Source organism: Ovis aries, chromosome 1 (assembly GCF_016772045.2).
Source record: "Ovis aries strain OAR_USU_Benz2616 breed Rambouillet chromosome 1, ARS-UI_Ramb_v3.0, whole genome shotgun sequence".
Classification (NCBI taxonomy): Eukaryota; Metazoa; Chordata; class Mammalia; order Artiodactyla; family Bovidae; genus Ovis; species Ovis aries.
The window spans coordinates 34,556,492-34,580,611 of NC_056054.1; the positions used below are offsets into that span (position 1 = coordinate 34,556,492).

General features: G+C 43.7%; 1 protein-coding gene across 18 annotated transcripts in view; it reads left to right on the forward strand.

The window, feature by feature from the left end:
* The window catches only part of FGGY (FGGY carbohydrate kinase domain containing), a 625,499-nt gene that overhangs the window by 509,557 nt on the left and 91,822 nt on the right, over window positions 1–24,120 (forward strand). For all 18 annotated transcript variants that reach the window (XM_012158173.5, XM_042248740.2, XM_012158100.5 and 15 more), the window contains 3 exons: window positions 11,363–11,437; window positions 17,772–17,892; window positions 23,951–24,045. In XM_012158173.5, the coding sequence (XP_012013563.3) occupies window positions 11,363–11,437; window positions 17,772–17,892; window positions 23,951–24,045 (291 nt within the window). The remainder of the gene's footprint in view (window positions 1–11,362; window positions 11,438–17,771; window positions 17,893–23,950; window positions 24,046–24,120) is intronic.

Sequence of the window (24,120 nt, forward strand, 5' to 3'; positions counted from 1 at the left end):
ACCCAGGGATCAAACCCAGGTCTCCCGCATTGCAGGAGGATTCTTTATTGTCTGAGCCTAAGGGAAGCCTATCAGGGAAGCCTGAGAATGCTGGAGTGGGTAACCTATCCCGAGGCTTCCTTAACTCATACCTCTGGACTTCATGGGATGCACTGACTGTAAAAAGGAGTCCCCATAGCTCTATCATGCATGATTTCACACTGAACCATACTCTGCAGCCCAGTCCCTGTTCCCCTTGTCTGACCACTAGCCTTCTTGCTTGTTCTCCCATTTTTCCCCTTACCCTGATTCTTGGATTTAAGCTCTAACCCTATCTTTTCTCAATAATGGTTCTATTTTTCTTTCCACCCTCACTGACTCAGATTTCAGAAGTAATCACCACTCTTGGTTTGACCTGGCTTTTTTCAAAAAAAAATTTTTTTTATTTTTACTTTATTTTACTTTACAGTACTGTATTGGTTTTGCCATACATTGACATGAATCCACCATGGGTGTACATGCGATCCCAAACATGAACCCCCCTCCCACCTCCCTCCCCACAACATCCCTCTGGGTCATCCCCGTGCACCAGCCCCAAGCATGCTGTATCCTGCATCGGACATAGACTGGTGATTCGATTCTTACATGATAGTATACATGTTTCAATGCCATTCTCCCAAATCATCCCACCCTCTCCCTCTCCCTCTGAGTCCAAAAGTCCGCTATACACATCTGTGTCTTTTTTGCTGTCTTGCATACAGGGTCATCAATGCCATCTTTCTAAATTCCATATATATGTGTTAGTATACTGTATTGGTGTTTTTCTTTCTGGCTTACTTCACTCTGTATAATCAGCTCCAGTTTCATCCATCTCATCAGAACTGATTCAAATGTATTCTTTTTAATGGCTGAGTAATACTCCCTTGTGTATATGTACCACAGCTTTCTTATCCATTCATCTGCTGATGGACATCTAGGTTGTTTCCATGTCCTGGCTATTATAAACAGTCCTGCGATGAACATTGGGGTACATGTGTCTCTTTCAATTCTGGTTTCCTCAGTGTGTATGCCCAGCAGTGGGATTGCTGGGTCATATGGCAGTTCTATTTGCAATTTTTAAGGAATCTCCACACTGTTTTCCATAGTGGCTGTACTAGTTTGCATTCCCACCAACAGTGTAGGAGGGTTCCCTTTTCTCCACACCCTCTCCAGCATTTATTGCTTGCAGATTTTTGGATCGTAGCCATTCTGACTGGTGTGAAGTGGTACCTCATTGTGGTTTTGATTTGCATTTCTCTAATAATGAGTGATGTTGAGCATCTTTTCATGTGTTTGTTAGCCATCCGTATGTCTTCTTTGGAGAAATGTCTATTTAGTTCTTTGGCCCATTTTTTTGATTGGGTCGTTTATTTTTCTGGAATTGAGCTGCATAAGTTGCTTGTATATTTTTGAGATTAGTTGTTTGTCAGTTGTTTCATTTGCTATTATTTTCTCCCATTCAGAAGGCTGTATTTTCACCTTGCTTATATTTTCCTTTGTTGTGCAGAAGCTTTTAATTTTAATTAGAAAAAAAATAATTTTAATTAGATCCCATTTGTTTATTTTTTCTTTTATTTCCAGAATTCTGGGATGTGGATCATAGAGGATCCTGCTGTGATTTATGTCGGAGAGTGTTTTGCCTATGTTCTCCTCTAGGAGTTTTATAGTTTCTGATCTTACATTTAGATCTTTAATCCATTTTGAGTTTATTTTCGTGTGCGGTGTTAGAAAGTGATCTAGTTTCATTCTTTTACAAGTGGTTGGCCAGTTAAACCCTTCCACTTTAGGTGCCTACCCTCTTAAATAGAACAGGGCAAAACTCGGGAATCCTTCCATGAGGCTTGATAGAATCACTTTCTTTTATTCTGGTAAGAGTTGGCTTCCTGCCATGTTACTAGCTGTTTCATTTCTCCTTCGGTGATGCAGGATTGACCTGTGGCACTGGACTCAAAAGAGTGATGGTTAGAGGGTGGGCAACTTGATAGTATGCTTGAACCAAGTAGCCACCTATGTAAATATTTCTCCTTGCCACTTGATAAATGAGGCATGGAGAGGTAAGGGGCATGCATCTGATGTCTGAAAGGAGGCTGGGTAACAGCAATCAACATCAAAACGTTTAACACCAATGATTCTATGTTCTTTAAAAACAACAATACTTTTTAAAGAAGTATGATGTGGTCATAGAGAGAGGTGAAACTAAATACCACCAATAATGGTTGGGTGTCTTAGATAGTGGATGTATGTACAATTTTTATTTTGAATGATTGATTGGATAGCTTTTACTCAAGTGAAACAATAAAGTGAGCACAGGATTTGAAGTCAGATGTAGCTTGAAAATGTGTCAGCTGTGTGTGACCTCTGAGGTTAGCTCTGTGAGGTCCGTCTGCTTGTCAGTAAGCAGGGGCAGCAGAGGCTTCCTTGCAAGGTCATTGTCAGAATCAAATGGAGAGACTGCCACATAGCAGACAGACAGCAATGACAGCTACTTTTGAATTGTAGGTCCTGCTTAGTGGCCCTTACTTGCATATTTACAAGATGGCCTTTGAATCCCAGGCAGCTGGTCACAAGCCATCCACCTTAGGCTCAGAACCAATGGTACCTACCAGCCACCAAGGCCTCCAGCCACAAACAATCAGCTAGAAAAACTAAACAATCACTTGGTCCATCATAGGAACCACGTTTCATACAAGTTTAGAGATTCGCCTTCTCTTTCCCAGGTTGCACTAGTGGTAAAGAATCCACTTGCCAATGCCAGAGACAGAAGAGACGTGGGTTCCATCCCTGAGGTCTTCCCAGGGGATCCTGGAATGGCTACCCACTCCAGTATTCTTGCCTGAAAATCCCACGGGCTGAGGAGCCTGGTGGGCCACAGTCCATGGGGTCACAAAGATTCGGACACAACTGAGTGGCTGAGCACGCTTCATACTTGAGTATTTAAATTATCAGCCCTCAGTTTCTTCATCAGTATGATAGGAAACTCTGCTTTGGTGTGCCTTACAAAATCGCTGGGCTGTAGGAGTTGTAAAAGAGTCCTTGCCTCCTTGTGTACACAACCAGTGTTAATTCTCAAATCAACATGACCTCTTTGTTATGATGGGTTTTTAAAAATTCTTTTCCTGAAACGCCCACTCAGAGAAGTAAATTACCTCAGAGACATACCAGGAGGTGAGAACACACCATATTCACCAATTGGCTGAAACGTGTTTTCCCTGCTTCATTTTGCAAGTACAACGCTACCCAGAACGGAAAGTTATTTTCTGGTTCTTTGAAGAGCTGTGATTTCTAACATAAGGCCATATGCTGCTCAAACTGCTGGAGAAGTTGAGTGCTGTTCCAAGGGCTCTTCAAAGCAAGCACAGTGTAACGTGCGTGTGGAAAACTAGGAGGGAGTCAGGAAAGAAGCGCTATGAGATCTTAGCCACTTCCCAGAGGACTGACTCCCAGCTAGAGACAGACATTGCTAAACAGAGTCAGATGTGGGGGTGTAAGCAATTCTGGTGAGTGTGTGCAGAGAAGCCAGAGGCTGTAACCCTGTGGCTTCGCCTGATTGGGAGATAGATGATCGAGTTGGAAGCTCATGGACCAACTAAGCAGCGTTTGAGTAATTTATTTGTAAGCCTTGGAAACATGTGGACTCTTTGACATCAGTTTATTGATTTTTTTTGCTCTGATTTAATATTGTTTTATGTACCATTCTTTCACATATTGTTTTTGCCTATGAAAAATTGACTCCTATAATGAAGTTTAATATCCTCAGTATCATTTAACTGGTTTTCAGATCATGTATTTTTTTTTTATTAAAGCAACCAATTTACCAGCTAGTATGATGATTTGTAATAGGTGCTGTTTTTTTTCAGGAATCATGACCTACCAAGCACCATGATAGATGCCTTCCAAGCATCATCACCAGCTTTCTTTATGACCCTGCAAGACAGTATTATTACTGCATTGAAAACAGTGGAGAAATTGAGGGTCAGAGAGTCTAAGTAATTCACTCAGGGAAGAAAAGACCAGAAGTAGTAGTAGAACCCAGTCAGTTCAAACTGAGGTCACTGACATTCTCAAATGAAAAATTAAATCTTTGTATTTTTGGCATTCCTTTTGCTCTGTTTTCAATATGTCTGAAATATTTCTCCCTCCGTTTAGTGATTTTTTTTTTTAAATTGCAGTATAGAATCAGTCTTCTCTTAGTGCTTTTTATCTTCCCTGTATACACCAAATGACAAATAAAACTGGGGTTAGGGGGCAGTGTGGATTGTGAACAGGATCCTTTCTCAAGATAGTGTATAATGATAAAAGATTGAGGAGTAAATCAGGTGGAAATCTGCCAGGAAGACCTAAGAGATGAATAATGGGAAATAATTAAGGCCAGAGGACCCAGGATGGGATCCAAGTTGTGTGTAAATCCAAGACAGGGTTATATGACAGCAAATGTGAACCAGGACTGTTGACCAAAACAGCCTTGTTTATACTGGTACAAGTGCATATTAAAATACATGATTATTTTAGATTTAGATTTTATAGACTTAGGTTTAGCACATCAGAAGCAAGGCAGATGAAGGTGTGAAGTACCTGGTACATCTGTGCTGTGCTGTGCTGTGCTAAGTCACTTCAGTCATGTCTGACTCTTTGCGGTCCTATGAACCGTAGCGTGCCAAGCTCCTCTGTCCATGGAATTCTCCACGCCAGAATGCAGGAGTGAGTTGCCATTTCCTACTCCACCTGGTACCTCTGGGGAGCAGCAAATGGACTAGTGTTCCTGGTATAGAGTTCACCGACAGAATAGACAGTGAAGGAGAATGTCAGTCTGCTCTGCAGTTGTCATATGTGTGTTAGTTGTCCATTGCTTCTGTAGTACATTACCACAAGCTTAGTGGCTTAAATGTATTTTTTTATATTTATCTTTAAATGATTTATTTAATCTTAGCTCTGCTGGGTCTTCGTTGCTATGCACACACTTTCTCGAGTTGTGGCGAGTGGGGGCTCCTCTTTGTTGTGGTGTTCAGGCTTCTCATGGTGGTAGCTTCTCTTGTTGAGGGTGCACAGGCCTCAGTGGTTGAGGTGCACAGGCTTAGTTGCTCCATGGTATGTGGAACCTTTCCAGACAACATATAGAACTCTTGTCTCCTACGTTGGCAGGCAGATTTTTAACCACTGGTCCACAAGGGAAGTTCAAGGCTTAAATTTATTATCTCACAGTTATGTAGGTCAGAAGCCCAGGCTGGCCCAACTGGTTTCTCTGCTCCTGTTTTCACAAGACCAGAATGAAGGGAGGTTCTGGGAATAATCTGCTATCAAATCCTTCAAGGTATTGGCCAAACTCAGCTCTGTGCAGCTGTAAGACAGAGGTGCCTGTTTCCAACTAGCTGTTAGCTAGGGATCCTCAGGTTCGAGAGGCCACATGAATGCCTTGGCTCATCGTCCTCTTTCTCCATCTTCAGAGCCAGCAATGGCAGATGAAGTCCTTCCCATGCTTTGAATCTCTAATTTCCACTTCTACCTCATCTCTCCTACATTGTTCTACTATATCTCTTGACTGACTCTTCTGTCTTCCTCTTCTGCTTTTAATAGCTCACAGGATTACATTGGGCCCAAATGGATAATCCAGGGTAATCTCCCTATTTTAAGATCAACTGGCTAGTAACCAGTTCCATCTGCAAAGGCCCTTTATAGCAGTGCCCAAATTAGTGTTTGGTAGGGTAGTCAGGGGAGAAGGCAATGGCACCCCACTCCAGTACTCTTGCCTGGAAAAGTCCCATGGATGGAGGAGCCTGGTGGGCTGCAGTCCATGGGGTCACAAAGAGTCGGACACAACTGAGCGACTTCACTTTCACTTTTCACTTTCATGCATTGAAGAAAATGGCAACCCACTCCAGTGTTCTTGCCTGGAGAATCCCAGGGATGGGGGAGCCTGGTGGGCTGCCATCTATGGGGTCTCACAGGGTCAGACCCAACTGAAGTGACTTAGCAGCAGCAGCAGGATAGTCAGGATGTTAACCTAAATTTGGCCTATCACATTGTGTTAATACATTTATATGTATTTCCCATTTCTGGGTGAGTTTTTGACAATGCCAAGTGTTAGTCTCTATCCTCGATACTGATAACCTATAAATATTTGGGGGAAATTTTATCTCCCTTTCTATTCCAGGCTGCTGACTATCTGAGACCTATTCTCCAATCTCTGGCCTCTCTCCAGAGGTTTACCAGAAATCTTTCTCTGATCCTCCTTATTTCCTTGCTATATGCCCATCATCTCCTCCTTCATTATTGACTGAACAGCAGAGCGTTTCTTGTTCCTTTGTGTTCTGAAAAGCTTTCAGTCAATCCCCTTGAGCCTTGGATACTCCATCAAGCTCTGATGACCCTAGAAAATCTTATGACAGAGAATCCCGTTTTCTTGTCTTTCATAATCTTTAGAAACCCTTCGAGCTCTATTTCTAAGCATTTTTCTTACCAATATGCATAATCACTTAATTTTTTGAATGACTAAGAAGGGAAAAACTTAGCTAACTAAATTACTAATAGACCTTTGTTTATAATCTCAACTACTCCATGGCCTATGGACTTATAATTGACATAACTAAGGTTTAGGGCAATTGTTCCTACAATTTATCATGCATTCAGGCCTTGCTAAAAATACAGATTGCTGCGCCCCCACCACCTAGAAGTTGGATCACAGGAAATCTGCGTTTAACTCAGATCTCGGAAAAGAGTTAAGAGATAAGCCCAAGTTCACACAGCTGCCTGGGGATACAGGATTCCAGTTGAAGTCCAGGGTGAAAATCATGTGTCTTTCCTTTCACAGAATGAATGGAAGTGTGTAGGTTGATAAGGACTAAGGCTTCTCCAAGAAGTCCTTGAAAGTGATTCTTCCACTGTCCTATTGCTGGACGCTCATCAGGGGCACACTGCTTCTCCACACTCCTAGATGTCTCATATGATCCTGATGCTGACACCCAGCACTTTCTGCTCTGCCTTCCCCACCCTATACCACTACTGGTCTTCAGTTCCCATCGCTGATACCCTGGGAGTACCCACAGCATGTTGCAGGAGATCTTTTATTTCTATATCCCAATTAGTGAATGAGATTGAGCCCCTCATGTAATTCAGAAGAACAGAAGTGAACATTTATTAAGAGAAAAGGGAAGAGTATGAACATTTATTAAGCGTTATAAGTGTCTAGCTCTTGTCTATTTGGTACAGCTTGCATAAAAAGTTAGATGCTTTGCAAATGATAACTCATTTAATTATTAAATACCTTGAGGTATTATTATTCTTATTTTACAGATTTTTTAAAAACTGAGGCTCAGACAGGTAAAACTCACAATTGCCCTGCAGTCAATTAGAGAGAACATCTTACTCCAAAGTGTATCATCTTTCTTTCACCTTTATAAATCCCAATAGTGCTTACATAAATGTTTTATAATCGTACCTAGGAGGTTGAAATTATCCATTGCAGTTCACGTCTCTTCAGCCACCATATGCCTCTAAATATTAATTATGAATGTTTTCTGTTATAGTCTTCATTTCACAATAGTCAAAATAAATAAAATATACTCACCATTGGAACTCTCCATGGGGGCTTCCCCACTCAGTTCACTCTCTCCCAAGCATTTGAAACAGGTACATGTACATCTATAAACAGATTCCTTCCACTTACGCCTCCTTTTCATATCTTCTTATTGATGGAGCCATTCAGCCTTCAGCCAAGAGTATCGGCTTCTCTGGCCTGTTCCAGCTTTCTGGCTGGTTGCAAAGCTATACCTCCCCCAGGACATCCTGGCATCTCCAGGGCTCTGCCACCTCTTGCCATGATAGCTCCATGAGGGTCCTCTGTAGCCTCCTGAGTGGTCCACATGACAGACACACCTTAGAAAGTGTGTGATCCTCAGATTGGAAAGATCCCCTGGAGGAGGAAATGGCTATCCACATAGTATTCTTGGGGCTTCCCAGGTGTCTCAGACAGTAAGGAATCTGCCTGCAATGAGGGTTCTGCCTGCAGAATCTTCCTGCAGACTGGGTTTGATTCCTGAGTCAGGAAGATCCCCTGGAGGAGGGAATGGTTACCCACTCAAGTATTCTTGCCTGGAGAGTTCCAAAGGAGACTGGCAAGCTGCAGTTCATGGGGTTTCAAAGAGTCAGACATGACTGAGCAACTTAACACTTTAACTGACTTTCTTTTACTGCAGTCTCATAGAAATCACTTCTCTGATGAGGAAGAGAAAGTATGGAGGTTGAAGGAGGGGGAAGAGCATGGAGTAAGCAACTATTAAATGATGGTCCAGTGTTTTTCTTTCTTGGGGTGTGGAGAAAATATACCCACTCCACCTCTGTGAATTTATGAGAGGCTGAGGTAATAGATACTGTCTTTCCTGTTGGTTCAGACAGGAAAGAATCTTCCTGCAGTGCAAGAGACCAGGTTTGATACCTGGATTGGGAAGACCTCCGAGAGAAGGAAATGGCTACCCACTCCAGTATTCTCGCCTGGAGAATTCCACGGTCAGAGGAGACTGGTGGGCTATAGTCCATGGTGTCCTAAAGAGTCAGACACGACAGAGCAACTAACACTTTCACTTGTTTTTTCACTTTTATAATTGCATATGACAGAGAGGAATAGTATGTTAGAAGAGAGAATGGCATTCATAAAGAAAAAGGAGCATTGAAGTACCACACATTCAGCACGTGTTAACTTAGTGCTGCTGTGTACCAGGCTCAGTGGCAGGCGTGGGAGATACTATGGTGAGGAACACAGAGTCTGTCAGAGCACCTAGGTTCTGGCTTCCATGAACCTCTGGATTATCTCTTAAGCAAACTGTTTTCTCCTCTGTGTCGTAAACCTCTACGGTATCAGTGCGGTTCATGTTCTCCTAGTTCCAACATTCTTACTGCATATTTAGGCCTCTGGAGAACTTTCCGAGAGATGTTCCTTCAGACTTCTCCTTCAGACTTCCCATGCTCCTTTGTGTTCATATCAACACCACTACTATCATTGAGTGGCTTCATAATATGCCCCCAAATATCCATCAGCAGGTAGCTCTGCTGAATTCAGAAATACCCACTTTAGCAGACTTAGATGAGTAATCAGAATAGCTGGGTGACTTCCCTGGTGGTCCAGTGGTTAAGACTCTGTGCTTCCACTGCAGGGGATGTGAGTTCAGTCCCTGGTCAAGGAACTAGATCCCACAGGCTATGCAGCCAAAAAGTTAAAATATAAATAAATAAATGTGCATGAGCCGTGTCTCACTTTTTGCAATCCCACCAAGTGCAGCCTGCCAGGCTCCTGTGTCCATGGGATTCTCCAGGCAAAATACTGTAGTGAGTTGCCATTTCCTACTCCAGGAAATGTTCCTTATCCAGAGATCGAACCCACACCTCCTATATCTCCTGCATTGCAGGCAAATTCTTTACCCACTGAGCTATCAGCTCCCCCCACATAAAAAACAAACAGCCAGAACACAGGATGTTAAGTGAGAACAGAAAAGATGAGACACTGGTGAAGAGAGGGGGACTGACCATGGGCAGAATCACTCATAGAAGACAGAAGGTGTTTCTGCTTCAGAATGAAGGCAGTGAGGGGAGAATTTTTCACATGATCAGTTTACTTTTGAGAATAAGCACTAGCTCCCTTGTAGAGAGGAGCAAGCCCCATTTGAAACAGGAAGATTTGATCAGGAGCTATTTCAGCAATCAGGAAGAATGTGCTGAAGGACCTGGATTAAGGAGGTGACTGACAGGATAAAGAGAGGGGATAGATTCAAAATAAATTTGGGGGCTCAAATATACAAGACTTGGAGAGTGATTAAACACAAGAAGAGAGAGAAAAGTCAGGGGAAAGTGCTCCCAGGTTTCTGGTTTGGATAGTGGAGAGATATCTGTGCCCTGTAACAAGCCAAGGCTGTCGCCTTAATCCTGGCCCAGGGTAGAATCTGGAGAAAGGGCTGGAGCGACTGAAGGACAGAGACCTGGGTAGATCACTAGGCTCCCCCGTTTTAGTACAGGCTGCATGTCACCACTTCATTGAACTCAGGAATGTAAATACCATTGCTGCTGCTGCTGCTAAGTCACTTCAGTCATGTCTGACTCTGTGCGACCCCACAGATGGCAGCCCACCACCTCCGTCCCTGGGATTCTCCAGGCAAGAACACTGGAGTGGGTTGCCATTTCCCTCTCCAATGCATGAAAGTGAAACGTGAAAGTAAAGTTGCTCAGTCGTGTCCGACTCTTAGCGACCCCATGGGCTGCAGCCTACCAGGCTCCTCCGTCCATGGGATTTTCCAGGCGAGAGTACTGGACATAAATTAATTTGTCATGAAAATCTAAAGTGAACTGTGGCGCTGATGCCCACCAGCTTCAGACTAGACTTAAAGAAGCTGGCAGTCTTCACCCTCTGGAAGTGTCCCAAGAGAACACCTTCACAGATGGGAGGCATGAAAGTGAGACCATGAGCAAGTCTTGAAACTACCCAAATCCAGGAACATGTTGTCCTGGAACCTCTCAGAGATTGACATGCTCCATACAAAAGCATGTGGTTTGGATTGACTTTAATGGAATTCCCTTGCAAACCACAGATTCTGAATTATCCCCTAGTAGGTATAACATTCGGAGAAGGCAATGGCACTCCACTCCAGTACTCTTGCCTGGAAAATCCCGTGGACAGAGGAGCCTGGTCCATGGGGTCGCAAAGAGTCAGACACGACTGAGCGACTTCACTTTCACTTTTCACTTTCATGCATTGGAGAAGGAAATGGCAACCCACTCCAGTGTTTTTGCCTGGAGAATCCCAGGGATGGGCGAGCCTGGTGGGCTGCCGTCTATGGGGTCGCACAGAGTCGGACACGACTGAAGCAACTTAGCAGCAGCAGCAGGTAAAACATTTATAGGAGACATGTTAGTTTACTCTGAATACCCCACTGATTTCTGACAGTAGCAGAACTCAGAATAAGATCATCTTTTACTAGAATGCCAGTGCTACATGTTGATTTCTGTAAGCCAAAGAAAATAGGTGTTGGTAATAAAAGAATAATGTTTTCAGATAAGAAGAAAAATATTTAATTCATTCCATGCTAATAAATACCAAACACAATCTCCTAAGAAAAACCACACACAATCTCATTATACTATTTGGTTTGTTTTTCTCTAATCCAAGGCAAGGCATTTTCTTTGAGGGAAGAAAGAATACTTTTTCCAGGTCTGGAGATTAAATAATTTAGTAGTCGCTTCACGTTTAGCTTACAAAAAGAGGATTTGCATATGAACTTGCTTCGGCAAGAAAACACATCTGAGCATGTTTCATGGGAACTGTCTCTAACCATGGCTCCATCTTTTCTTTTCTGCATCCCTGTAGGTCACTGGATTGAAACTATCTCAGGACCTCGATGATCTTGCCATTCTCTACCTGGCCACAGTTCAAGCCATTGCTGTAAGACACTTGAATGCCACTTTTAAAGAGATTTAGGGCTATTGATAAAGTTGAGACCGCGTATCCCCCAGGACACATCATATGCTGTTGTGACAGAGATTCTAGGGAGCTTGCCAAAAAGAGATGCTTGTCCAGAAGGAAATTCTGAAGACCTTTACCTGCTTTACTAATAGCTTCACATAGCTGAGAACTAAAAGGAGTTAAAATCTTAGAACATCTTACCTACTATTTATCTAATTTGTCTTCTAAGTTCAATTAGATAGAAGCAAGCAAGCATGCTCTTGTGCATTAAGAAGAGCTGGCATTAAGAATGTCCAGATTTATAAAATACGTGATATTGTTCAGTTTGCAAAAGCATCCAGTCCGGGGTTCCTTTAAATAGTAAGCTTTCTTGGAACATGAAAATGTTTGTTTTTATAATTAGTTGCTTAAATGAAAGCATTGGATGGTTAGGGAAGGAGAAAGGGGAGAATTCAGTGTTAGGAACTCCTAAACTGAAGATCAATCAGAAATGAAAACAAGTCTTTAGAAGCTCAAGCATCACTGTCTAAGGACTCATTCTCTAGAGGTGATCTGTGAGTGAGCTACAGGAGGGCTCTAAACCCTGAAATAACATATGAAAGATTGCATGTATGTGCATGTTAGAAAGTGCATTTGAAGGGAGTGAGTCATGGCCTTCAGGATCTCAGAGCTGGTAGGAACTCCAAAATAACAATAATCCAGTGAGGCTTAGTTGCTCTGCTCCAGAAAGGGAGTTGGGGACTAAAGGAAAGGAGAATCAGTTCACTGAATTCTGAGTCATAATTTATTTTTCAGAAATATACCTACTTAAGCAAAATACTTTTATTTATTTATGCTATATAGATATAGCTATATGCTGTTCAATTACTCTGTTCTCCACATACCACTTTCATATCCTCATTGGTTTAAAGAATAGGATTACATGCATATTTTCTATATATCCGTATCATCAACTAAAGTACTTTCCTTATGTTTGGGTTTACCCAGGTACCACATACATATAATAAAAGAGCCAAGTTGGCCAACACAATTAAATAATCCTTTTTAGTTTATAAACAACTTTATCTAGAAACAACGTATTGAAGCAACTGTCTTATTGATTTAAGAGCTTGTCCAGTCCAGTAATACCAGTCAGCCTGCTTTATTTATGGGAACTTGGTATTAAAAAAAAAAAAAAAAAAAGGATAGTTCTGACATCTCTCAAAATGGCAAGAGTGACTAGTATGAAATGATGAAAAAATGGAGAACAGAAATATGCATCAGTAGTAAAGGTAGTTATTTAGTGATCTTGCTTTATATTAAAGATAATAATAAATGATATAGTTTTAAGATATTATGTACCAGGTAGTAGGCTAAATATTTTACATACATTATATGACTTTACCTTATGAGGGAGGAATTATAATCCCCATTCCAAAGATTAGAATCTAAGCCTAAGTGAGGTTAATTAACTTGCTCAGTTTCATACAGCTAGTAAGTGGCAGAACTGGGATTTGAACCCACAGTTTTGTAAAATAAAACTGGATACACCGTGTATTGAGGAGCTTTTATTTTCTGATCTTAATGTGTGGAAAGTCTTATAGTGGAATGAATCACAGGCATTAAAATGAATAATCCTGGAAAATATCAGAGCTGCATAAGGCTCATCCTTCTGAGTCCCTGCTAAAAGGGAGACATGAAGAAGGAGGCTACCCAGGATGAGCCAAGGGTCACCATCATCTGATGACCATCACTGTTTATTCTCACTGATGCCCACTGCCTGTGCCGGGCACCAAACAGGGTACCTTATCCACTGTGAGTAACCCTGTAAGTAGGTGGGCTTGTCTCATTTTACAGACAGGGAACACTGCTTGCCAAGGTCAGACAGCCAGTGCATGGCAGAGTCAGAATCTGAACCTCTGTCCTCTGCTCCCTGGCTTTTGCTCTTTCATGTTACCATGCTACCATTGCTCTTGGATCAGTTTGTAAAAGCTACGTGATTGAAATAAGCCTTCAGGCATTCCCAAGAACAGTTTTGATTTGACACATCTTAGAAAACATCATTAATCTGGCCAGGATTGTCTCACGGAGTCCCCGTCCTGGTAAGAACAGTGTAGCAGAAATCCAAGAATCTATAATGCAGGCCAGGGGCGGGGGTAGGCTGGGGCAAGGGAAGCCAACTACATTTTCCCGAACACCACACACTTGGCAAATCACTCTTGTATGTAATAGGTCATACATGTATTAAAAGTTATCATATTTATTCTCTCCATTGTTTTAATAACCTTTATAGCACCACGAAGGAAAGGCAATTGAAGACAGATTTTTCAATAAGGCTATGTTGTGCAGTCCATTGAACTGTGAGGAGTTCAGTCTGTTTTGCAAAAGTATCTGGGTGTTCTGATCTTTTAGTTCATTTGTGCATTTTAATGTGTATTTTAATGAGCATTCTAATACCAGAGATTTTCCCATGATGTTCAAAAAAATGTGTTCACTGACTATGAATATTGCCCTTAAGCCTATTGATTATAAAGTTAGTTAAGCACATTCCTCTCCATAGCAATATCTATGGTTGACATTTTCTAAGAACAGAATGAAATTAAAGAGATATTGTAGTGAAGTTAATTTGAGACTGTGCAAAACCCTTCATGAAGTGAAATTCTCCTCTTGACCAAGCTTAATTGAAAGACCTGTCAAACACCCAGTTTACCCATAGCCTGTTCATCTATAGTTTTCTTTGCAGAATAGACCCTTTAAAAGTACTATTTGCATTTGAAGTCTCTCTATTTGCATTTGGTTCTGTACATTCCCAGTGGAAAAGCCTAATTTTAATTTAAATTTCTCTGTGAAAACATTTTTTCCAGAAAGGTGAGCACAAAATCATTTTAGCACAAAGCTCTTTGGTGGGACATTTAAGGAGGGTGGAGTGTTTCACAAAGAGTGGCGTTAAGTCGTCAAAAGGGAAGGCCCTGTTACTAACCAGCAGCCTGAGTGGGAATTTCCTGCTGACAATGCCACACGGAGGATAGACGGCCATCCCAGCCCCTCTGAAGGGAGCGCCTCTTGTTCTGATCGCTTCTTGCCTTTTCCCAGAGAATGTGCTTTGTGTTACTCTCCTCTCAGGCCTGCTAATCACATGAGCTCCCAGGTTTCTGGTTTTAGAAATATCAGAAATATCCATTTTGCACGGCATCTCCATGCATGTTAGGAGGCAGCTTCCCCTTCCCTGAAGCAGACTGCATGGCTTTAAGCAAATTATGGAAATCCTAAATGGGGATAATAATATGCAGCTTTTGATTTTTTTTCGTAAAATTAGAAATGATGTTAAAGAGCATAGCAGAGTGCTTAGCCTATAGCTAATAACCAGAATAGCTCTCATTTCTAAATACCTTCCGTGTATTAGACAGTCTTCTGTGAGCTTTACATATGCTGTCTACAGCAGCAGCTTTGCAAGGTAGATATTTCTGTATTTCATCAAGTCTAAGACCACATTTTAAATTTTCGTGGCATGTTAACATTTTAGACAGTCCATGGAGTTATCAAATGAAAAATATGATGTTTTATTCCCATTTTTAAAATGAGAATTGAGTCATGGAAAAGTTAGGTGTGAATTTGATTCTAAGAGTAGGTAAAATGCCTGAATGCCTTCCCAGGTTGTTTTTTTTTTTTTTTAATTCAAAAGCCACAATCTTATTTCCTAGGTGCATATTCAACCCTAGGTAGACTAGGGTTACCTGGAATCCACAGACACCAAATGATCCATGCCAGATGTAAGGGCATTGGTAGGGCTCCTAAAATTAATTATAATATTTTTATGTATGACTTTTTTCTGGGGAGGTCAGTAGGCTTTATCATATTCTCAAGAGGGGTCGTGACCACCCCCAAAAGCGTAAGAAAGAACACCTGGGGGTAATCAGGCATTTTCAATAAGCAGGATCTGGTATTATAGGGTACAACATGTTTTAATCTTCTCTTTAACACACTACATCTGTAGATGATCTTTGGAGGCCCAAGTTTTACCTAATCCATATTCTTACTAGACTCGCTAATAGCTCCAACAAACCTGAAGACCTGTGGGCTGGAAATGCTTGGTTCTGCTCCTGAACTGCCCCTGCTATTGCAGGAAGGGCGACCTCTTCCAGGACTCAAAAAGAGGTCTAATACTCAGAAATGAATTGTCCAAGGAGACACACATGCTGTCAAAGCAAGAGACTTTATTGGGAAGGGGCACCCGGCCGGAGAGCAGCAGGGTAGGGAACCCAGGAGAACTGCTCTGCCATGTGGCTCACAGTTTCAGGTTTTATGGTGATGGGATTAGTTTCCAGGTTGTCTCCGGCCAGTTATTCTGGCCAAGGTCCTTCCTGGTGATACAAGCACTGCTCAATCAAGATGAATGTCAGCAAGAAGGATTCTGGGAAGTAGTAGGACATGTAGTGTCTCCTTTTGACCTTTCCTGAACTCTTCCAGTTGGTGATGGCTTGTTAGTTCCAGGTTCCTTGCTAGGACCTCCTGTCATAAAATAATTCACACAGTTACTGTGGTGCCTGGCCAAGGTGGGTGGTATCAGTCAGTGTGTTTCCCCTAAGACCATCCCTCATCATTTACTCCACCGTAATCAGGATTTTCTGCATCCTGATGATTTCCTAAACCCTCTTCCCTTCCTTAGGTGAAGCTCAGATACTGCATGCCCTCAAGCTGAGCTGTTGTCTCCTTTCCTGTGCACTGAAATGCCATCTGACCAGAACCACTGTCTGCCTTCACTGAACCTGTGAAGCCCACACCCCAACTTCTTGGTGTTTGCACCATCTCTTACCTCCCAGATCCTTAACCTCCCTTTCTCCCTTGACCTTCTCCTTCCCCTTGACCTTTTCTTCCATCTGCTTCAGCTATTTCCTGTGTGCACACCTGGGACTTGGTCAATCCCCAAAGTTGCTCTCTCTGAACATCTCAAGGGCTATCGTGACACCAAAATACCTTCTCCCTCATTTCTTCCCAGAGCCACTTTCTCTAACACCACCATGCAGCTGCCTCCTAACATCATATCACAGTTCATCTTTTTGTTATTAATCCTCTCTCAAATAAATGATGATTTGGAGACTTCCAGTTTTTTAACTTTCTAGGAAATTATGGTTTTTAGCTACTCTAATACCCTAGCTAAAACTAATGACTTATGTATGAAGATTCACCTTGATGACCCTGTGGTAGTATCTTCTTGTCAAGCATCAGTTTTTACTGAGTTTCATGAACTGAACAAGGCAAGGATGAAAATAACACATTTTCAAAAGATAGAAAGACACAAGGACTGAAATAAAAATACGCTGAAGCTTGAGCCAAACAGGGCATGTGGTTTCTGCATCATCTCAGATCACCAAGGACTGACGAGGAATGGGTTCTGGCACTGGAAACCGTCTCATTAGAACCACTACCTGGCTTCAGGTGATAACAAAGGTCCTTTTAGCCCTTTGCCAGCCTAAAGTCTTGTGGCTCACCTTCTTTGTGCAATGAGAGCCCTCTTTCCATGTTTCTGCTGCTGAGTTTGTTGGCGCCATTTCCAAGGAACTAACTTCTTTAGTTCCTCTTTAGGGAAGGAAAACTGACTTAGAGATCTCCAGCAGAGATCTTTTGAAGCACAGTTTTTCGGAGCAGAGCTGCCAGTCACTCCATTCCCCATAACTCACAGAGCAGAGGTCCCCAGCCTGCCAGGTTGCACAGCAGGAGGTGAGTGGCAGGTGAGCCAGCGAAGCTTCACCTGTATTTACAGTTGCTCCCCATGGCTCATGTTACCAACTGAGCTCTCCTTCCTGTCAGATCAGCCACAGCATTAGATTCTTTATAGGATCACGAATCTTGCTGTGAAGTGCACATGTGAGGGATCTAGGTTATGCGCTCCTTCTGAGAATCATCCAGAAACCACCAACCCCACACCAGTCCGTGGAAGAATTGTCTTTCACAAAACTAGCCCCTGGTGCCAAAAAGTTTATCGTAGAGGATCTGGGCCATAGTGGATACTCATCAAATATGTGTATTTGAATGAACTGTGTTAATGCTGTCAACTTGTTTTCTCAATGTTGTATGACTACTGATAGAAGCAAATGGTATAATAATTCAGAAGGTTTTGGAGTCAGGCAGACCCAGGTTGGAATTCCCACTCTGCAGCTTCACATAATGGCATTATCGTGAGCAATGTAATCTCCTTGAGTCCTGACTTTCTAAGAGAGTATATATATGTCAGGCTCCAAGTGCAGGGTCTGCTGCTCGGTAAACACTCAGTAAATGTTCTATATCATTTCCCTTTGCTACCATGCTGATGCTTTCTTCTGTTTTTCCTTTTAAGTTCGGAACACGCCTCATTATAGAGGCCATGGAGTCAGCAGGGCACTCGATCAGCACCCTTTTCCTGTGCGGTGGCCTCAGCAAGAATCCCCTTTTTGTGCAAATGCACGCGGACATCACTGGTGAGTCTGAGGAAGAGGAGAAGAGGTCATCCTAGACTTGACGGCACGTGACTGTGGCCAAGATCTAGACAGGGTAGAAAAAAGGAGGGTATAGGTGGGCTGCCATATTATTTGGAGCATTTATGTTAAAATGATTTTTTTTTTTTAAGTTAACTGCTGTTGTCATACCAGGGAAAGTGACTTCTATGTGTATCCAACTACTGGATGATGGTAAGAAATAAGAGAAGTTGGCAAGGGCCAGATCTTAATTTTCAAATATTTACTTAACAGTCTTGAGTACCTCTTCTGACACCCTACTTTGGGTAGTATTGAAGATACAGAGATGAAAACTTGATTCTTGCCCCCAGAAAGCTCAGGGTCTATGGAAGAAGGCAGACAGCAAGCAGACACATCAAATCTAGTGTAGCAAGAGCTTTGAGTGAGAAAAGCACAGGGTGTTATGGAAATACCATGACCTTGCCCTGGTTTGGGTGTGTAACAGTGCAGGGCAAGAGACTGAAGGAAGTGATAAGCAAACTGTCTTGAAGAAAGATTGTGGAGCCTGGCTATGGTGGGAGCTGCGGGTGTCTGGCTGCTGGTCGGAATTTGAGCCCTGATTCAAATTTCAAGATCCTGTGATTCCTTCTCACCTCATCAGAACCAGAGATCATGACACAGATGAAGAGAATCCTGGGTCATGGGCTGATCCCCCTGTGATCTGAGCAGACAAAGGCAAGCAGGCTTCATAGTGCAGACTCCTGAGCCCCATGGAAGGGACCCCATGAATAGGAGGCCTGCTTGAGTCCCAGTGGCTGACCTGGGCTCCTATCCCCCTGGACCTGCTGCCCTCGTGCCCTTTGCTCCCTTCTCTCCCACTGTCTCCTAGAATCTGATGTTCCCACTCCCCACCATGACATGGAGGCCAGGCACCAGGGCAGAGCAAGCAGAGGGAAGTGGGAAAGAATTGGACCCTGCTCACAGCCCCAACTCCAGTCTCATCTCATTCTCGTCCACTGGCCTCCATTCATCATGATCTCTTGCTTCCCACCCTGTCCCCTGCATGCCATACCTCTGATGAATGGGGGGTCCAGTTTTCTGCCAGACTCTCCCTTCCCCCTTCCAGGCCATGCAGATACCCATAGGTGAAAGCTTTCCCACACATGATGGGCAACGTCACCCCCTTCACATTATGAGATCAAACTCTGAATCCCTTCTTAGAGGTAGGGAAACGGAAGCATAGGCCAGTGAACAGTATCAAAAGCATCCGGTCTAAGGGTAAGTATGTAAAAATAGGTGTAGAATTGACTACACTCAATTGCACTCCTACTTTTTGTCAATGTAAATCACTTTATTTACATTTAATCTGCACACACCACCAAAAGGTAGGAATCAGTGCCCCTGTCTTACAGGCAGGGAAACTGAGGGTCAAGGAGGTGACTTATATTGACTGTCCAAGGTCAGACACCTGGTAGGTGCCGGACTAGGATGGTACCGGGTGTGTCCAGACCTGATGTCCTCTACACTATGCTGCTGACCCAGGTTTCTTAACTTTTTTGCCCAGTTTAGAACCATTTAATGATGAATCCCCCTTTCCTAAAGTGTCCAAAACCTATGGAAATGGCCCATTTGGAGACAGAGAAGAAGACGTAAAAAAGGAGCCCAGATTACCTTATAATTTTCCCTAAGAGAAAAGCCATAACTAGCTTGTTGAAATACAATTCATACTTCAGATCTGATCTGTGAGTGACTTTCCAACATCCAGCCTCCAAAGAGCCACCGAGACTTCCTACCTGGATCTAGGAAGAGAGATAGAATCAACCCTGGCTGACACATCACCCGAAGGAATAGGAAACAACGGCCCGAGGGCGGGGCAGCAGGCCCTGACTCTACACTGTGGCTCCAGCCTTTGGGAAAGTGAGTTCTCTTCCAGGCCTCACACCACTGAGCTGACTCAGAAGAAAGGGGTGCAGTGGCTTCATAGAAAGTTCTACTTTGGAAACTGTTCTGCTTTAGGCTGTCAAATGAAAAGGCTGTTAATTGTTATTTGGATTCCGATTGAAACTGGACCCTTTGTCTCTGACTGTGGACCAGTTACAGTTTTGAACAAAGGGATCTTTTCTTTGGCCTGAAATGCCTCTGCCTGGGGAAGCCTGTGATTGACAAGTGATGGCAAAGTGCATCTGCCTTGAAATGCTTTGGGTTCTGCTAGGCTCATTAATGCATCAGATAAAATAGTTCACATTCCAGGCAAAGCTGCCTTCTTCCTCTCCTTCACCCAGCACTCTGTAAAAAGAACACATTTGCATGTGTTTCTGTAAAAGACGCGTACACAAGCTGTGGGTGTATAGGTAGAGTGTTTGATGCCTTTAAAATTGTAATTGCTCTAGTTTTCCTGCAAACAAAGCTATAGAAAGAACCGTAGACCTGATACATGAGTCTCAGGAATACACGTGAAAACAATAGAATTTGGCAGATTCATTGGAGATAGTATGGAATAATGGAGGCGAGCACTAGCTCGGTGACTTTAGGCAAATTGCTTTGCCACTCAGCCTCATTTCCCCTTTCTGAAAGGTAGAAATAATATTATTTCCCTCATAGAGAGCATGCCGAGGAATAAATACTCATGAGTTTGTGTGCACCAGTCTCTGTGCTTAGCTTAACATAAGTGTTCAATGAATGTTAGTTCACTTCTTCCCTTCAGGCAGCCCCATGCCGAAAAGAAGGAGGTGCATTTTAGAAAAAAAAGAAGTTAAATATTTTGTAAGCAAGTCTTTGCCATTTGGGGAACAGTCTGCTCCTGCCTGTTCCATGCAAGCAGGGAGAGCAGGATTTTGCCAACTTGAGAAATGTCCTCTACGTGAGGAAGAAGAATCTTGTTGTACCCTGGGCATATAGTTAACTGTGGTTTCAAGAAATACTTGGTGTGTACTGAGTAATTATAGGTTTCTCTCACTGACTCGGGACTAAATGTTCCTCCTAAATTTTGTTTTGAAAAATTCTGGCCATTTCAGTAGGGGTTTCCCTCTGCCTGTCTTATTCATTATTCAGTCATTTACTCTTTCATGTATTCATTGTCTGAGTTTGGCACAGGCATGTAAAGAACAATCCTGTCCCGCCAGGAGGGTCATTTCAAACAGAAAAAGTGTTCTTGCGCTTTGACTACTCTCCAGAGAGGATAGGGAGACCCAGAGGACGTTGGTGTCAGTATGAGTCAGATCCAAGCAGAGACCAGATGACACACTCACACTGGATTAACTGGAGAAGAGTCCAATAAAGGGTCTGTTTACAGAGACGAGGGCAGGGTTGAGGGAAACCCCAGCCACCAGGCAGTACCATGAGTCTACTCACAGTCTAACTGCCCCGAGGCTTCCAGGGGCCGGGGCGGGAGGTAACCGACTTAAGGCTGAGGGGCTGCGTGAAGAGGGGCTGCCTGACTGCAGATGAGCTCAGTCAAGGATGTGATCAGAGGGCAGGGGGCTTACAGACATGGTCCATACAGGTCAGTGTCCCAGGACCCAGATCAGATAAACATGAAGAATTTGGGATTTTCCAGGCAAGAATACTGGAATGGGTGGCCATGCCCTTCTCCAGGGGATCTTCCAAACCCAGGATCAAACCCTCGTCTCTTATGTCTCCTGCATTGGCAGGCGGGTTCTTTGCCACTAGCGCCACCTGGGAAGCCCAGTTTAGTGCTTTCTCTAAGCCACAAACTCTTTTAAGTGCCTTACTTACAATATCACTTTTTTTTTTTTTTTTTTTAAGTATAGAAGTTGGGTCAATTCTCTATGAGAATGTTCCGAAACAGTATTAAAAATGCTCAAATAAGCCTGTAAATTCTCACAACAACTCTGTGAGATCAGTGGAATTTCAACCTCATTTTGCAGCTGGGAAAACAGGCACAGAGAGGTTAAATAACTCACCTAAGCTAAGACACACAGCTAAGACAGGGAGGAAGCCAAAATTCAAACCCTGGCAGCCTGATTCCAGAGTACTTTGGGCTGCAACTGGAGAGCTGACAGGGGATCCACCCAGCTCCCTCTGGAGTCCCATTCCCGAGGACAGGGGCCATGAGCAGTTCTTTGTTCAGACCAGTGAGGCTTTAACAGGGAAAGCAAGGCTGGGAGGCAAGCAGCATGTGGGGTGATGTCATGTGGTAAGTCCAAAGCCGGTGGGATGATCAAGATCACATTCCCATCCCCACGATCCCCAGACTCTGCAAAGGCTTGTCCTGCTCTCTCCAGATGTGGCCCACACAGCCCTCCCATGTGGCCTGGCATCTCTCCTGTCTTCTGGACGACTGATGGGCATCTTCCCCATTCTTTCCCCACTGGTCCACTTTCCAGCCCAGATGAAGTGCATCTAGAAGGCCTTCACCCCTCATTGAGATTCATCCTAACACCACCATTCTGAAAGGGGTTGTGTTGAGCCCTGCACGTACCCTTTCCCATTAAAATTCCAGCAAACCCGTTATTATCCCCATTTTACACAGGGGGAAACTGAGGCTAAAAGTATATGAATGACTTGCTAAAGAACACAGGGCTAGTGGAACCAGGTTGAGCTTTTCCCAGAGACTCCACCCCACCTTATCAGCAAAGTCTCCAGCACTGCCCCTGTGGATGGGGCTGGTATTCCTAAGTACCCTGGGATATGTGTGAGAATTCTGTCCCCTGCTCTCTTCATCAAGGGTAGCTGGGGAAGGGGCCCCAACCTTGGAGTGAGATGATGAGTTAGGAGATGGTGGGAGGGCAGAGGAGGCTATGTCCAGGAAGTCTTCCCCAGAAAAGACAGGAAGAAAAACAGTCTTTGGATAAACAATGTCTTGAGTAAAGGAAGATCTTACAGGTCTGGCCACAGAGCTTACCTCTGTGGAGTTTGCTGCCATCTCCTGATTATCAAAAATATTTATATTTTATATATGTTTTTTTCATATGCACACATAAAAAATACTGAGAATTCTAAATTATTCCTATTCATCTTAAGTCCGCTTTGAGCTAGGAGTGTTCCTCCCTACCTGGTGGACCCTTGCTCATCCTTCATATTCTTATTGAATCCTGAGCTCCACTGCTCTGACCCCCTTCCCCATCTCCAAAATTTTTTCGTTCATCATATAAGCACTTACATATGCTTAATACCAGTCTCAATTCTAGGGATTCAGCAGTGGACAAAATAAAGCCTCTGCCCTCATGGAGCTTGTGTTCTAGCAGACAAGACAGTAACCCAGAGAAGTAATAATAGTGTTGGAGGGCATTGAGGAAGTCAAGGGGGATAAGGGATGTTGTGGGTGAGTTGTCATTTTAGTTCGGATGGCCAGGAAAGCCACAATGGGAAGACATGTTTGCACAGACTTGCAGGAAGGAGTTGCCCCAGGGACATCCTGAAGGAAGTGACCCAGACAGGAGGAACAGCACAGGCAAGGCCTGAAGCTGATTCAGGGAAGAGCAAGGTGACCGGATCCTGTGGCCTGGAGGAGAGGAGGAGCCAGGCAGGGTGGGAGAAGTGGCCCTGTCCTGGAGTGCCTTGTCAGCCTTCGTAAGGGCTTTGGCTTGCTCTCTGAGAGATGCAGGAGGCCCCCCCGAAGGTTCATCACACCCTCCGTCACACTTCCCTCTCCTTAGTGCATCTCAGTTACAGACCCAGCCCCATACGAGGCCTATATCTCTGTCTCATCCATCTCCCCTTTGAAACCTGAGTAGCAGAGAAGTCGGATTCATCTCTGTCTACCATAGGCTCAGTAGAGCACTTCAGAAAAGTTTGTAGAAAACTACTCGAAATGGCAGGTAGCAGCTAGCAGAAGCCTAGAAACCCTAGGCAGAAAAGTCTCCTGAGTTGAGTAGGGGGTGGGGGTGGGTGGGGGTGGTGGTGGTGTGTGTATTGGTTCCCAAAGGACCCTTGTCTACTGTACTGGCAGGCAGAAACAGGGAAATCCTTTAGAACCAAGTAATCCTAAAGAACTAGAAACTGCAGGGGGCAGGGAGGGAGCCCTGCCGCTGCCTTTACATCAGGTGTTTGTGCTGCCGGGGCTGCTGACTGGCTCCCCTGGCCCTGCTCCCTAACCAAGGTGTGGCCTTGTTCTGCGCAGGCATGCCTGTGGTCCTGTCGCAAGAGGTGGAGTCTGTTCTTGTGGGCGCTGCTGTTCTGGGGGCCTGTGCCTCGGGGGATTTCGCTTCTGTACAGGTATGTGAGGACCAAGGGGTGGGCCGTGGCCCCGCCCCTGTCTGGGGCTGTCCTTCCTCTTGACAGCAGCTCATG